This window comes from Balaenoptera musculus, chromosome 2, assembly GCF_009873245.2.
Source record: "Balaenoptera musculus isolate JJ_BM4_2016_0621 chromosome 2, mBalMus1.pri.v3, whole genome shotgun sequence".
NCBI classification, from domain to species: Eukaryota; Metazoa; Chordata; class Mammalia; order Artiodactyla; family Balaenopteridae; genus Balaenoptera; species Balaenoptera musculus.
This window is the reverse complement of record NC_045786.1, coordinates 87,775,082-87,790,724: the sequence shown is the minus strand read 5'-3', so window position 1 is coordinate 87,790,724 and position 15,643 is coordinate 87,775,082. Positions and strand designations below refer to the sequence as shown.

At 40.3% G+C, this 15,643-nt stretch overlaps 1 protein-coding gene across 2 annotated transcripts in view; it reads left to right on the top strand.

Moving 5' to 3' along the window:
• The window catches only part of SLC28A2 (solute carrier family 28 member 2), an 82,028-nt gene that overhangs the window by 64,423 nt on the left and 1,962 nt on the right, over window positions 1–15,643 (top strand). The window contains exons 10-19 of one of the 2 annotated variants that reach the window (XR_005018594.1): window positions 92–169; window positions 600–680; window positions 1,122–1,202; window positions 2,891–3,016; window positions 3,099–3,229; window positions 3,661–3,829; window positions 4,008–4,205; window positions 4,794–4,875; window positions 6,567–6,665; window positions 6,851–6,943. Coding sequence is in view for 1 of the 2 variants with exons in the window: in XM_036841688.1 (XP_036697583.1) it covers window positions 92–169; window positions 600–680; window positions 1,122–1,202; window positions 2,891–3,016; window positions 3,099–3,229; window positions 3,661–3,829; window positions 4,008–4,205; window positions 4,794–4,875; window positions 6,567–6,665; window positions 6,832–6,902 (1,116 nt within the window). In the remaining variant the exon portion in view is untranslated. Of the gene's footprint in view, window positions 1–91; window positions 170–599; window positions 681–1,121; window positions 1,203–2,890; window positions 3,017–3,098; window positions 3,230–3,660; window positions 3,830–4,007; window positions 4,206–4,793; window positions 4,876–6,566; window positions 6,666–6,831; window positions 6,944–15,643 lie in introns of both variants that reach the window. The other variant, XM_036841688.1, reaches the window with a different exon arrangement.

Genomic DNA, 15,643 nt, shown 5'->3' with positions numbered 1-15,643 from the left:
AGTAGGTCCTCATCATACATGAGGCTGATCCTATCTTCCCTGTGTCCTTTCTGGCTTCACTCTTGTTCTGTCTCTCTTTTTTTTCTTTCAGATTTTCCTCAACTATACTGTGGCTGGCTCCAGTTTTGTTTTTGGGGATATGCTGGTCAAGGATATCTTCGCTTTTCAGGTCATATGTTTCATGAGCAAGAATGAGCGTCAATGGCAGTGAGGGTGAGGGGGATAAAGCGAGATGATGAAGATGTGTGTCCAAGAGATCAGCCAGTCTGTATACCAATTTGACCCTAAGAAGAGGATTTGATCTTATCCATATAGGAAGCAGCATTAATCTCTTGCCCTTTGATCATTGTCATACTGAAATTGGAATGAAATAGGGGTGGGAGAAGAAGGCTCTATTATTGCAAATAATAGATTTGCAATACATTTAAAATTTATTCCTAGACTAGCTTGTGTTTAAATATCCAGAGTATCTATACTGTATCAGCTGTGCTTGGGATGCTAAGAACTTAACTTAGAGACCTGAAACACTGTCTTCTTATGGCACACAGTTGCACATTCAGTGTAGTATCTCACTGGTTGCCCCATCATTCTCATTATAGGCCTTACCGATCATCCTTTTCTTTGGATGTGTGATGTCCATTCTTTACTACCTGGGCTTTGTGCAGTGGGTAGTTCAGAAGGTGAGTCATTCTCCTGCATGGTCAGGAGGTGGGCCTTTGTCTTGTGATCTATCAAGAGGCATGAAGATGGCACTTACTTTGGGAAAAAATGATCATATGTCAGATCTAGAGCATTAGAACCAATGTGAAAAGCAAACTCTTTCAAGCGTGCCTGATATCAGATGGTCAGGACCAGGCCCTAGGCAGGCTGAGGGACAGAGCAGGGAGAAAAAAATGGGCTGAACTGCCATTTCATACTGAGTTTTAATCTACTTTTTCTGGAAGCCAAGAGTCCTGAGTTCTGGTCCAGGCTCTGTTAGTAACTTGGTTTGTGGTCTCGGCCTTGTCCCTCTTCTTCTCTAGGCCTTAGTTTCCTTACCAACATAATGGAGGAGGGGTTTTGATGGATACACCCCAAGATTTCTGCTAATGTTAATGGTTTGGATCTTTGTATCCCTTTAGATTGCCTGGTTTTTGCAAATCACCATGGGCACCACTGCCACAGAGACCCTGGCTGTGGCAGGAAACATCTTTGTGGGTATGGTAAGCACCCTGAGGCCTTCTGATCTTTTCTCTGGGGAACAGAGAGTATGGCAGAAAACAGTTTGAGAAATGTATGCTTTCCTTTTGAAAAGTCAAATAGATGAAGACTGTATGGGCAGCCAGTCACTCTGATGAAACAAAACTTGGAACTCAGCTCATTGCTTTCACCTTTCATACCTAATAATACTTATTTGGGTGTATGTAATGGGGACATACTTAACCACAGATCCAACTTCTTACACAGGAATTTAGGGAAATGGCCTGGTCCAAGTCATCCCCCTTCAGGGGCTATGAAAGATGTTTCCTCCATATTCTGGTTTCTTCCTGTGACCTTTGTTTTCCAGGGTCTCTAAGGAGACAATAGCTTGCCTTGCTCAGGGCTAACACCAAAGCTTGTCCCCATAATACTTGTTTGATGCATTTGTCTGTATGGAGTAGGTGTTCAATATATGCTACTGACTGATCAACTCAATGTTAGGGACAATGGCTTGTCAAACTGACAAGGAATTAGTATTGAGGTCTTTCTCTCCTAAGGCCCTAGGCTGATTAATGGTATTTGAAGTGTTCTCAGAATACTTCTGTACACTTCTACCATAGCATGATGCATTTTGCTGAACTTCTCCATAATCAGCTTAGTTTCCTCTGCTAGACTATAAAGTCCAAAGAGTAGGAACTTTGCCTTATTCATAGGAATGTCCCTAGCATATCATATAGCACTAGGCACATAGTTGTCACTCATTAAATAATAAGTATTTCTTAGGTCAATGCTAGATATATATTTTTTTAATTAATTAATTTATTTATTTATTTTTGGCTGTGTTGGGTCTTCGTTTCTGTGCGAGGGCTTTCTCTAGTTGTGGCAAGCGGGGGCCACCCTTCATCGCGGTGCGTGGGCCTCCCACTATCGTGGTCTCTCTTGTTGCGGAGCACAGGCTCCAGACGAGCAGGCTCAGTAGTTGTGGCTCACGGGCCTAGTTGCTCCGCGGCATGTGGGATCTTCCCAGACCAGGGCTCGAACCCGTGTCCCCTGCATTGGCAGGCAGATTCTCAACCACTGCACCACCAGGGAAGCCCCAATGCTAGATATATTTTACATAGTTGGGTCTTCATAATTTCATACCATTTTCACAAACATTATTTCTTTGGATTCTTTCATCAACATTGGGCTTCAGTCATCTATTTGCAATTCATTTAATGAGTACCTTTTAAGCAATTAATATGTACTCAGTAAGTACACTATACTAAAGTCATTCACTAAGTATATAGTTTTTGTTTGTTTGTTTGGGCCACACCTCATGGCTTGTGGGATCCTAGTTCCCCAACCAAGGATCGAATCCCGGACCTTGGCAGTGAAAGCGCGGAGTCCCAACCACTGTACCACCAGGGAATTCCCAAGTATATAGTTTTAGACATTGAGAACATAAAAAAGAAATATACCGTTTGTCTTCTATAGCATTCTAAATTTTAAATAGATGAGACAAACTGATATGAAAACACATGAGAAGAGTGCTAGCTGGGATATGATTAGGTGCCAGAGTGGGTGAGCCAGACACTGGGAGAGCCTAAGAGCAGAGCTTAGTTTTGGAAGACCACCCACACTGGAGGGATGTGTGCCCGGAGCTGGGGCGGACAGTCTGGGATGGGGAGCTGCACCTTCTTGATTCTGACTCTCTTCTCCTTTTTTATAGACAGAGGCACCTCTGCTCATCCGTCCATACCTTGCAGACATGACGCTTTCAGAAGTCCATGCAGTGATGACTGGAGGGTTTGCCACCATCTCAGGCACTGTCTTGGGAGCCTTCATATCCTTTGGGGTAAGCATAGTCTGTTTGATCACTCCTGGGTAAGCCCAAGTCTGGGTTCTGTAGATGCTCATTCCTAAGTCTGGCCTTACAGATTGACGCGTCATCCTTGATTTCTGCCTCTGTGATGGCTGCCCCTTCTGCTCTTGCTTTGTCAAAGCTGGTATATCCAGAAGTGGAGGAGTCCAAGTTCAAGAATAAGGAGGGGGTAAAATTGCCCTGTGGGTGAGTCCAATGAGGCATATAATTTGGGAGATGGTGAGGTCAGGTGCAGAGTCAAGAGTGGTGTTATGGTGGCAGAGGCTTCAAGTCTTCTGGAGAAGAAATAATATGATTCCATATCCCCTCTTGTCTACCTCTGCCTTTAGATAATCATGTTGATTTTTTTCTTTTGTTTAACCCTCCCACCTGCCTCTCTCTTCTGCATGCCATTATCCTCTGTCCTTTGTGTCAGTACCATTTCATGGCGATTAAATCTGATACTGCTTCAGTGTAATTTCCACAAAAAGGGTCACTAGGAACCCCCATCACCCTTCAAGCTGTTCTTGCACTCTCCTGTTGCACTCCTGCACTGCTGGGACACTGGGACAGCTCTTCTCTGAGGAGCCGAGATTACTCTAGACACCGTATTCTTCCCCTATGCCCAATAACCACAGGAAGGAGAAGAGTGTTCTGGAAGCTGCCAGCAATGGAGCCACAGATGCCATAGGCCTTGCTGCTAACATAGCAGCCAACCTGATTGCCTTTTTGGCCGTGTTGGCCTTCATCAATGCTGCCCTCTCCTGGCTAGGGGAACTGGTAGACATACAGGGGCTCACTTTTCAGGTAAAGGATTCCATTTGTTGGGCTGTCCCTCTAGGGTGTGTTTAAGTAGTCCTTGAATTGTGCATGTCCTCCTGACCCACAGTGCAGTGAGGGAGCGTGGAGAGGAGAAGGGTAGAGGAGACTGAGTCAAGGCTCCAGAGAAGTCTTTGTCTCCTGACTGTCTCTTTCTCTCACCCAGGTCATCTGCTCCTATATCCTAAGGCCCGTGGTTTTCATGATGGGTGTCGAGTGGGCAGACTGTCCGATGGTGGCTGAGATGGTGGGGATCAAGTTCTTCACGAATGAGTTTGTGGCCTATCAGCAACTGTCTCAGTACAAAAACAAACGTCTCTCTGGAGTGGAAGAGTGGATTGGAGGCGAGAAACAGTGGATTTCTGTAAGTGACAATCTAGAAAAGCATAAACAGTCCAGGCAGACAAAAAGTGTTACACTAAAGTTTAACACGCACAGATCCCTTTCCAGGATCCCAGGCCTGACCACAAAGCAAGGGTAACAGTATGCTTGGCTTCGGTGCCTGAGCTGCCCTGAGGTCTGTGCGCTAGTCCCCTACACTCTGACCCAGCTTCTCTCTAGAGTGTAATTACTGAGCCTTTACAGTTGGGGCAGTCCAAGGAGGATACTATTTCTGATAGTCTAAGGTCTCCTTCTTCATTTATAAGTTTAAATTGCTATAAACTGAGCTCCTTTTTTCTCTCCCTCTCTTTTCTCTCAATCATCCTCATTCCTAGGCCTTCTCCTAATTCATAGGCTTCAACAAGAAGAGCATTGGGTAAAGAGGCCATGGTGGTTCCATATCATTATCCCTATAATAACTCATGAAGCGATTATTTTCTGAGCATCCTTTCCATATTCCTTAGAGTAGCACACACAAGATTGGGGGTTCTAAGTACTCTGGAACGTCTATCATGATTATACGACTGTGCACATAGGACTGAGTTTACTTATTTATTTTTGTTTTCCCTAGGTGAGAGCTGAAATCATTACAACATTTTCACTCTGTGGATTTGCCAATCTTAGTTCCATAGGAATCACACTGGGAGGCTTGAGTGAGTTAATTCATTTTCCCAGCTACCCAATATGCCAGCCAGTTCCCAGCATCTGTAGTGGGCAGTCCTGGTGCTTCAGTATGAGTTGAGACCAGATAGAGATGCTGATGTGAAATGGGCCTCTCAGGTGGCAGTTAATTTGGAGTTAAGGTAATCATGCTACCTGGCTATGCATGAAGCCCAGGCTGGGTTTGCAATCTCAACTTCTGTCATTTTTTTCCCTTTCAAATGGAAGCCCAAAAGACCAATTTTATTTTTATTTTCCCTATGAGGAAGACTATAATGATATTATTTTTATTTTGCCATTAAATGGACATAGTGCATATATAAGTAAAGGTATTTTGTTTTTTATTCAGTAGTGAAGGTACTTTCAGAAATTATGCTGCTCACCAGTTGACTTCACAGAATTAGGCATTGCACAAGGAATCAAAGGCCAAATAAAAGCAGCAGACACATAAGGCAGATAGATAATTAGAGCAAGTGGTGTGAAGTGTTGGATTAAAAGCTACAGGTCACCAGGTGTGGGAGGAGTGAGTATGTGAAGCATACATAGATACAATTAGATTGCTGAAAATCTTGCTGAATGGTGATGGCTGGAGGAAACAATATGAGGAAAATGGAATTGTCCTTGAAGGCAGGGGATTCCAAGAGTTTGGAAGATCCAAGTGAGAAATAAAGTGTAAGAAAAATACAGCTCAGTGTGTCCATTTTTTATGGCACTCATATTCTGGGCTAGAATCATTAAGTTGATTTACTTGGTAGCTGATCGAACAATTTAAAGGTGAAACAATTTCCTTTCAGTTTATCTTTTTCCCTTCTGTTAAACACTTGTCTGTATTCTAATTCTTTTTAAAAAAATATTTATTTATTTATTTTTGGCTGTGTTGGGTCTTCGTTGCCGCACATGGGCTTTCCCTAGTTGCAGTGAGCGGGGGCTACTCTTCGTTGTGGTGCACGGGGTTCTCCTTTTGGTGGCTTCTCTTTGTTGCGGAGCATGGGCTGTAGGCGCCCGGGCTTCAGTAGTTGTGGCTCCCGGGCTCTAGAGCGCAGGTTCAGTAGTTGTGGTGCACAGGCTTAGTTGCTCCGCGACATGTGGGATCTTCCCGGACCAGGGCTCGAACCCGTGTCCCCTATATTGGCAGGCGGATTCTTAACCACTGCGCCACCAGGGAAGTCCCTGTATTCTAATTCTGATGCCTGATTACAGTCTGATTGTGAGCTTGTCATCCAGTAGTGGGATATGCATCATGTGACTAAGGCTTAGGTGAATGTTGCCCTCCTTATTTCTCTGGCACAAAATAGCCCATCTAATTCTGTCCAGGTTAAGAATGCAGATTTCAGTTAGTGAACACCCAAGGCATTTGCACCTGTCTGGAGCAACCCAGGGCTTTGCTTAATTCAGATATATCTTGGGAATGTTCACAAAACCACTAAATAGTTAGTGGTTCACACACTTCACACAATCCTTCACACAATCCTTGACCTGGGGAATGTCTAAGTTAGTGACCCCATAGAACTAATGAATATACACACTTCTTAGGGTACCACTGTCCAGCCTCTGGTGGTTGGTGGTAAGAATGCTATTCATCTGCTGCATTTTGATCCTCAGCATTCTTCTAATGGGGTTTCATGGGGTATGCCTAATTGCCTTGTGGGGAAGAGATTGAATTATTTTGTTGTGTTGTCCGCAGCATCAATGGTACCCCACCGGAAGAGTGACTTGTCCAAGGTTGTGGTCAGTGCCCTCTTCACAGGGGCCTGTGTATCCCTTATCAGCGCCTGTGTGGCAGGTAAGTGTCTCAGCTTAGTCTCAGAATATTGTTTTAACTCTCCATCTCACATATGCATAGAAAAGGCACCAAATCTACAGTGTTCTCAATTTATACCCAAAGAATTAAGAGCCTTAAGGAACATGTGTAAAATCTTCCCCTTAGCATCTCTGTCTCCTTTACCCAGGAATCCTCTATGTCCCCAGGGGAGCTGAAACTGACTGTGTCTCCTTCCTAAACACAAGTTTCACCAATTGAACCTATGAGATCTATGTGTGCTGCAGAGAGCTCTTTCGGAGGTGAGTGAGCACTGGGATCCCTGACCCCTTCTCCTTTATGCTCTCCTCCACTCAGGAATCTTCTGGGAGTGGGGAGAAGCAAGGTCTTGAGGGTAATCACACGGATGCTGAATAGAGCGTATAAGAAGGGAGACAGGTATTTGCGGTGGTCTAGATCTCCGTTTTTTTCTCTTATTAGATGCATACTCACTATTAGGTCTAGCATGGACAAGTGACAGATTTTACCTGTATTGATGGGGCACTGAGAAGTGGAGGGTGAGGGGAAGTAAGGGAGGGTGGTTTCCCTGATCAGAAGTGATGTATTTATTGTAATTGGAACATAGATAAGTTGTAGGTGAAGACATGGCAATGGTCCTAAGTGGCTAAAAACTTATAGCCTTCTTCAGACAGAAATGAAGACTGAGAGTGGATAAAGTTGAATTGATAAAATCATGATGCATTCGGATAGTGTAAAAATGAACTTGTTTACCAATTTCTGGGATATTATTAGAATAGTTTTCTGATTCTGCATGTAAGGAGCTCAGAAGTCACCACTCCATCCTAACAACAAGAAAAAAAAACTGAACAGTCTGAAAAATCAATAACTCTTCTTGGATCTGTAAGAGACACAGGGCAAACTGCTGACCTGAAGACTGGAGAGACAGACAGGCAAACACATAGCTTACTGGAGCAGACTCATGAGCGGAAACTGCCACAGAATCCTGTGCTGGGGCAGGAAAACCTGAAACTAATTGCTGGAGCCTCAGTGAGGACAGGTCTGGATGTTAAAAACTCCGGGGGGACCCAGTTATAGGGGGCAACCCTACACTTTGGGGAGTTTTACCTCCAGGAGCTAGACCAAGTCCTCACAGTAAATATCAGGCAAAAACCCCCTCATTCTTCTGGCAGGGGGAGGGGAAAAGGAGCCATTTTGAAATACACCAGAGCACTCTGTTTTTTTAAACAAGGCCTGCTCTCAGGAGAAACTAGTTAACCAGAGCCTAAAAAGCTGGGGTAGTATCAGAGCCTACCTGACCTGGAAAAAGGGAAATACCCAACTAAAGCTCACTCTAGCCATCCCATCCCCCTTAAAGGGGGAGGAAAAACTGAGAAACACTTGTGAAGTTCGCAGTGCAGAGGCACAGGCTCGCTAAAAGCCTGAGACCTAATCATAGGACTACAGAATGCTTCCCCTCCCCCACACCTCACCACCACATTACTAAGGCCTATTTACAGCAGTTCCTTTTTTGGGTACATCATGTCCAGTTATCAAGAAGAAAGTACAAGGCCCGCTAAAGGGCAAAAAACACAATTTGAGGAGATAGAGCAAGCATCAAAACCAGACATGGCAAAGATTTCGATTTATCAGAGTGGGAATTTCAAGCAACTATGATTTATGTGCTAAGGGCTCTAATGGATAAAGTAGACAGCAAGCAAGAACAGATGGGCAATGTAAGTACAGAGATATAGGAATCCCAAGAAAGAACCAAAAAGAAATGCTACAGATCAAAAAATACTGTAACAGAAATAAAGAATGTCTTTGATGGCTTACTAGTAGACTAAACACATCTGAGGAAAGAACTCCTAGCTTGAAGATATATCAATAGAAGTCTTCAAAACTGAAAAGGAAAGAGAACAAAGACTGAAAAAAAAAAAAAACCAGAATAGAGCATCCAAGGATTGTGGGACAAATACAAAACGTGTAACATACACATAATGTGAATACCAAGAGAAGAACAGAAGAAATATTTGAAACAATTATGACTGAGAATTTCTCCAAATTAGTGTCAGACACCAAACCACAGATCCAGGAAGCTCAGAGAACACCGAGCAGCATAAATGCCAAGAAGACTATACTTAAGCATATTTTGAAATTATAGAAAATCAAAGATAAAGAAAAAATACTGAAAGAAGTCAGTTGAAAAAAAAGAGAGTATATCATTAAGCTGAAAGAACTATTTACAGGACACACAAAATGAAAGATTTGAGGAACTAGAATGTTTGGTGCTTCAAAAGCAAAAGATGTGTGTATTAGTAGTGATATATGGGTGAATGAAGAGAGTTCTGAGAGATGAGGCTGAAAGATCTTATGAGGCCTTGTATGAAATGATAAGGAATTTAGACTTTGACTTATAGAATTCTTAACACTGGTATGTTTTTTCAAAAGATCATGCTGGTAGCCATTTGGATGTCAGGGAGATCAATAAACACATTGCTGTAATACTCCCAAGTAAGAGATGATGAGAGCTGATACTAAGTAGTTGTGAGAATGAAGATGCACTAGAACAAGGAGAATCAATAGGATTGGTTATTGAAGTGAAGGGCAGGATAAGGATGACTGTACCCTTTCCGGCTTGGGTAAGTGGGTCTGAGGGATGCCATTCATTCACTGACAGGAAGAGGACTAGTTCCAGGAATGAGAGTAAAGGGGAGAGATTATGGCTTAATTCAGGTGGATATGTTGACTTGGAGGTACCTGTGGGACCATCATGTTAAGCAACTCACAAACCAACTTGGGTCTGAAGTTCAGGAGAGAAAAAAGAACTGGAGATAGATTTGGAAGTTGTCATTAAGTAAATGATCTGTTCAGTATATAGGTAGATGTTTGGGTACCAGCTCCTTAACAGGTTACTATGGCAAGTTAACAGACATTACCCTCCTGTGTTTGGAGGTTTTCACCAGAGAAAGCAACCAACATCCTCTGAAAAAATAATCCTTTTGCTGTACTATTAAAGATGAATTATAAACTGGATAGATCATTGGTCTGGCATAGTTATGACTCCTATGTTCTTGGGGAAGTTCAATGGATGTCATTGTAAGCATAGTCTAAAGTAAATGGGTGAAGTGAAAATTGCTAATTTGTGTTTAATGATGAGTTGTCTTTACATCACTGAACTTCACTAAAAAATTAGTAGAATACTCTTTCCTGGTCATTTCTGCCTTCAAAACGGAAACTGACTTTTTGCCTAAAGTCACATACTAAGCATCATTAGTATCTAGAATCTGAAAGAGATAATGTTTTTGTCCAATTCATTCATGCTAAATATATTTGGAGTGACTCCAGACCAAGATAACAACAAAGGAGGCTTAAATTTCCCTCTTCCTATGGATGCACCAAATGTACAGCTATACATGGAGTAATTCCCTCTAAGCAAAATCCAGAAACTAGCTGAATGACTCCTACAACTGAGAAAATACCCACATTGAATTGGGTAGGAAAGACTGAGAAACAGTCTCATCATAAAACCCACCCCTGGCACAGCACCATATAATGGAAGGGAACTCCCAACTCTAAGCTTATCCCTAAGCAGTGAAGGGTTTAGACTGAACATCTAGTGCCCCAATTTTTAAGACGGAACTGTGCCTACCTCCCCACCACCCCCCGCCTGCCCCACAAGGCTCAGTATAGAGGAAGCAGTCAAAAATGTCCATCTCCCACTCTTTCCCTGGAAGGGGTTTGACTGCATACTTTCCAGCTGGTGCCTGAGGGTACAACTTCTAATCAGCCTGCATCTAGGTGCTGGCTGCAATTCTCCGCTTTGGGACACTAAAGAGACCCACACTGAGACACATTATAATTAAACTGTCAAAACTAAGACAAACAAAGCATAGATAAAGGCAGCAAGAGAAAAGCAACTTGTTATATACAAGGGAGCTCCCATAAGACTATCAGCAGGTTTTTCTGCAGAAACCTTACAGTCCAGAAAAAAAGTGGGATGATATATTAAAAAGAAAAAAACTACCAACCAATGCTTGGTAATGCTTTACCTGGCAAAGTTGTCCTTCAGAATTGAAGGAGAGAGAGTTTTTCAGACAAGCAGAGGTAGCTATACTTATATCAGACAAAATAGAATTTAAGCCAAAACAGTAATGAGAAACAAAGAAGGTCATTATATAGTGATAAAGGGGTCAATTCATCAAGAGGATGTAATAACTGTAAATTTTTATGCACCCAATATGGAGCACCTAAATATATAAAGCAAATATTAACAGATCTGAAGAGACTACAATAATTGTAGAGGACTTCAGCATTCCACTTTCAACAACAGATAGATCATTCAGGCAGAAAATCAATAAGGAAACATTGGACTTAAACTACATGTTAGACCAGATGGACCTGACAACATTTACAGAACAGTCCATCCAACAACAGCAGAATACACATTCTTCTCAAGTACACATGGAAATTATCTGATAGATTATATGTTAGGCTACAAAGCAAGTCTTAATATATTTAAGAAGACTGAAATTATATCAAATGTCTTTTCTGACCACAATAGTATGAGACTAGAAATCAGTAACAAGAAAAAACCTGGTAAATTCACATATATGTGGACATTGAACAACATGCTCCTGAACAATGGGTCAAAAATGAAATCAAAAGAGAAATAAAATATCTTTACTCACCACCAGGAAAAATCTGTAACTGTGTGAGTTGATGGATGTTAACTAAACTTATTGTGGTAATCATCTCACAATATATACCTATATCAAGTCATTAAATTGTACACCTTATACAATGTTATATGTCAATAATATCTCAATAAAACTGGGGGAAAAAACTTGAAAAAATATCTTGAGACAAATGAAAATGGAAACACAATATACCAAAACTTAAGAGATGCAGCAAAAGCAGTTCAAAGAGGGGAGTTTATAGTGACAAACACCTACATTAAGAAAAAAAGAAAGATCTCAAACAACCTAATTTAACATCTCAAGAAAAAGAAAAACAAACTAAGTCCAAAGTTATAGAAGAAGGGAAATAACAAAGATCAGAGCAGAAACTAATGAAATAGAGACAAAAAAAGACAACAGAAAAGTTCAATGAAACTAAGAGCCATTTGTCTTAAAAGACAGACAAAATAGACATATGTTTAGCTAAGCTAAGAAGAAGAGAGAGGAGACTCAAAGAAATGAAAAAGGAGGTATTACAATTAATAACACAGAAATACTAAGGATTTTGAGAAACTGCTATGGAAAATTATATCCCAACAAATTAGATAACATAGAAGAAATGGATAAATTCCTAGAAATATACAACTGACTAAGACTGAATCATGAAGAAATAGAAAATCTGAACAGAATGATTACTAGTAAGGAGATTGAATCAGTAATCAAAAACCTCCCAACAAAAAAAGCCCAGGACTAGACAGGTTCACTGGTGAATTCTTCCAAACAGTTAAAGAATAATTAATACCAATCTTCTCAAACTTTTCAAAAAAACATAAAAGGAGTGAACACTTCCAAATTCATTTTATGAGGCCAGAATTACCTGTTGCCAAAGCCAGACAGGGACACTATAAGAAAAAATTACAGGCCAGTATTCCTGATGAACATAGATGCAAAAATCCTCAACAAAAATTAGCAAACCAAATTCAACAGTACATTAAAAAGGTCATACACCATGATCAAGTGAGATTTATTCCTGGGATGCAAGGATGGCTCAACATACACAAATCAATAAATGTGATATACCACTGTAACAAAATGAAAGATAAAAACCATATAATCATTTCAATAGATGCAGAAAAAGCATTTGACAAAATTCAACATCCTTACATGATAAAACTCTCAACAAATTGGATGTAGAAGGAATGTATCTCAACATAATAAAGGCCATATATGACAAGCCCACAGCTAACATCATACTGAATCGTGAAAAGCTGAACACTTTTCCTCTAAGATCAGGAATAAGACAAGAATTACCACACTCACCACTTTTAATCAACATAGTATTGGAAATCATAGCCAGAGCAATTAGCCAAGAAAAAGAAATAAAAGGCACCCAAATCAGAAAAGAAGTAAAACTGTCTGTGTCTGCAGATGACATGATCTTATACACAGAAAATCCTAAAGGCTCCACCAAAAAACTGTTAGCACTGATAAACAAATTCAGTAAGTTGCAGGATACAAAATAAACATACAAAAATCATTTGTGTTTCTATACAATAACAATGAACTATTGGAAAGAGAAATTAATGAAACAATCCCATTTACAATAGCATCAAAAAGAATAAAATACTTAGGAATAAATGTAATCAAGGAGAGGAAAGATCTGTACACTGAAAACTATAAAAAAAATTGATGAAAAAGTGGAAGGGATAAATAAATGGAAATATACTCCACGTTTATGGATTAGAATGAATATTATTAAAGTGTTCATACTACCTAAGGTGATCTACGGATTCAATGCAATCCCTGTTAAAATTCCAATGGCATTTTTCATAGAGATAGAAAAAACAATTCTAAAATTCATATGGAACCACAAAAGACCCTGAATAGCCAAAGCAATCTTGAGAAAGAAGAACAAAGCTAAAGGCATCACACGTCTTGATTTTGAACTATATTACAAAGCTGTAGTAATCAAAACGGTATGGTACTGACTTAAAAATAAACACACAGATCAATCAAACAGAATAGAGAGTCCAGAAATAAACCCATGTTTTCAACAAAGGAGCCAAGAATATACAACGGGGGAAAGGGTAGTGTTTTCAATAAATGGTATTAGCAAAACTGTATTTCCACCTGTAGGAGAATGAAACTGGACTCCTGTCTTACACCATATACAAAAATCAACTCAAAACGGATTAAAGACTTTAACATAAGACCTGAAACCATGAAAATCCTTGAAGAAAATTTAGGGAGTAAGCTCCTTGACATTGGTCTTGGCAACAATTTTTTGGACTTGAAACCAAAAGCAAAGACAACAAAAACAAAAATAAACAATTGGGAGACTTCTCTGGTGGCACAGTGGTTAAGAATCCTCCTGCCAATGCAGGGGACATGGGTTCGATCCCTGATCCAGGAAGATCCCACATGCTGTGGAGCAACTAAGCCCGTGAGCCACAACTACTGAGCCTGCACTCTAGAGCCCTCGAGCCACAACTACTGAGCCCACATGTCGCAACTACTGAAGCCCGCGCGCCTAGAGCCCGTGCTCCGCGGCAGGAGAAGCCACCGCAGTGAGAAGCCCATGCGCCACAACAAAGAGTAGCCCCTGCTTGCTGCAGCTAGAGAAAGCCTGCGCACAGCAACGAAGAACGAACACAGCCAAAAAATAATAAAAATTTTAAAAAGCAAAAAACAAAAAACAGTTGGGACTTCATCAAACTAAAAAGCTTCTGCACAGCAAAAGAAACCATCAACAAAATGAAAAGTCAAAAAAAAAAAGAAAAGTCAACCTACAGAATGGGAGAAAATATTTGCAAACCATATATCCAGTAAGGAATTAATATCCAAAATATACAAGGAACTTATACAGCTCAATAGCAAAAAATCCAAGTAATCCAATTTAAAAATGAGCAGAGGGTTTGAATAGACATTTTTCCAAAGTACTCAACCAAATGACCAACAGGTACATGAAAAGGTGCTCAATATCACTAACTAGCAAGGAAATACAAATAAAAACCTCAATGAGGTATCACCTTACACCTGTTAGGATGGCTGTCATAAAAAAGACAAGTGATAGCAAATGCTGGCAACGATTTGCAGAAAAGGAAACCTTTACACACTCTTAGTGGAAATGGAAATGGTACAGTCACTATGGAGGTTCCTGAAGAAATTAAAAATAGAACTACTACCATATGATCCAGCAATCTTACTTCTGGGTATATATCCAAAGGAAACAAAGTCAGTATCTGTACTCCTATGTTCACTGCAGCATTATTAACAGTAGCCATGGTATGCAAACAACCTATGTGCCCACTAGCAGATGAATGGATAAAGAAAATGTTGTGTATGTATACAATGGAATGTTAGTCATCCTTACAAAAGAAGGAAATCCTGCTATTTGCAACAATGTGGATGAACAATTAAACTAAGTGAAATAAGCCAGACAAAGGCAAATACTGCATGGTCTCACTTATATGCAGAATCCAAAAAAAAAAACAACAACAAAAAGGAACTCATAGAATGGTGGTTGCCTAGGGCTGGGAAATAGGGGAATAGGGAGAAGCTGGTATAATAGTACAAACTTTCAGATATAAGATCAATAGGTTTGAGGACCTAATGTATAACATGGTGGCTATAGTTGATAATACTGTATTATATAATTGAGATTTGCTAAGAGAATAGAACTTAAGTGTTCTCACCAAAAAAAAAAAAAAAGTAAATATGTGAGGTGGTGGATGTGTTAACTCAATGTTGGCAATCCTTTCACAGTATATGCATATGTCAAATCATCACGTTGTACACTCTCTATATATTACAATTTTGTTTGTCAACTATACCTCCATAAAACTGAAACACACATACATATATACATACACACCAAGCCTGAGCTGTTTTCCTTTCTCAAGAGGAATGTGGCTTTGGAGTACCATCTCACTATTTAGAATAAATTCAATTCTAAATCATTACAAGGCATAAATCTTGCTTCAGTGATGTTTGGACAGGCAATTCCTCAAAGGACTATGGTTATGAACTGGACAGAGAAGCAGACACATTGTATAGGATTTCTTGCTAGTACTATCTTGGGCATGAATGAGAAAATACGCTTAATTCTGTCCTATTTATTGGTTGGCCAAAAAGTTCCTTCAGTTTTGAAGTAAAAATAAAAGACACATTTTCCATTTTCACCAAGAACTTTATTTGAACAACGTATTCACCGTTTTGTTCCACTGCCTTCTGCCATTTTTCAGGCAGCTTCATAATTCCGTATTCCCAAAACTTTTAATCTTTTTGAGCAAAGAACGGTCCCAGGTGCCTTTTATAGTCTTCCAG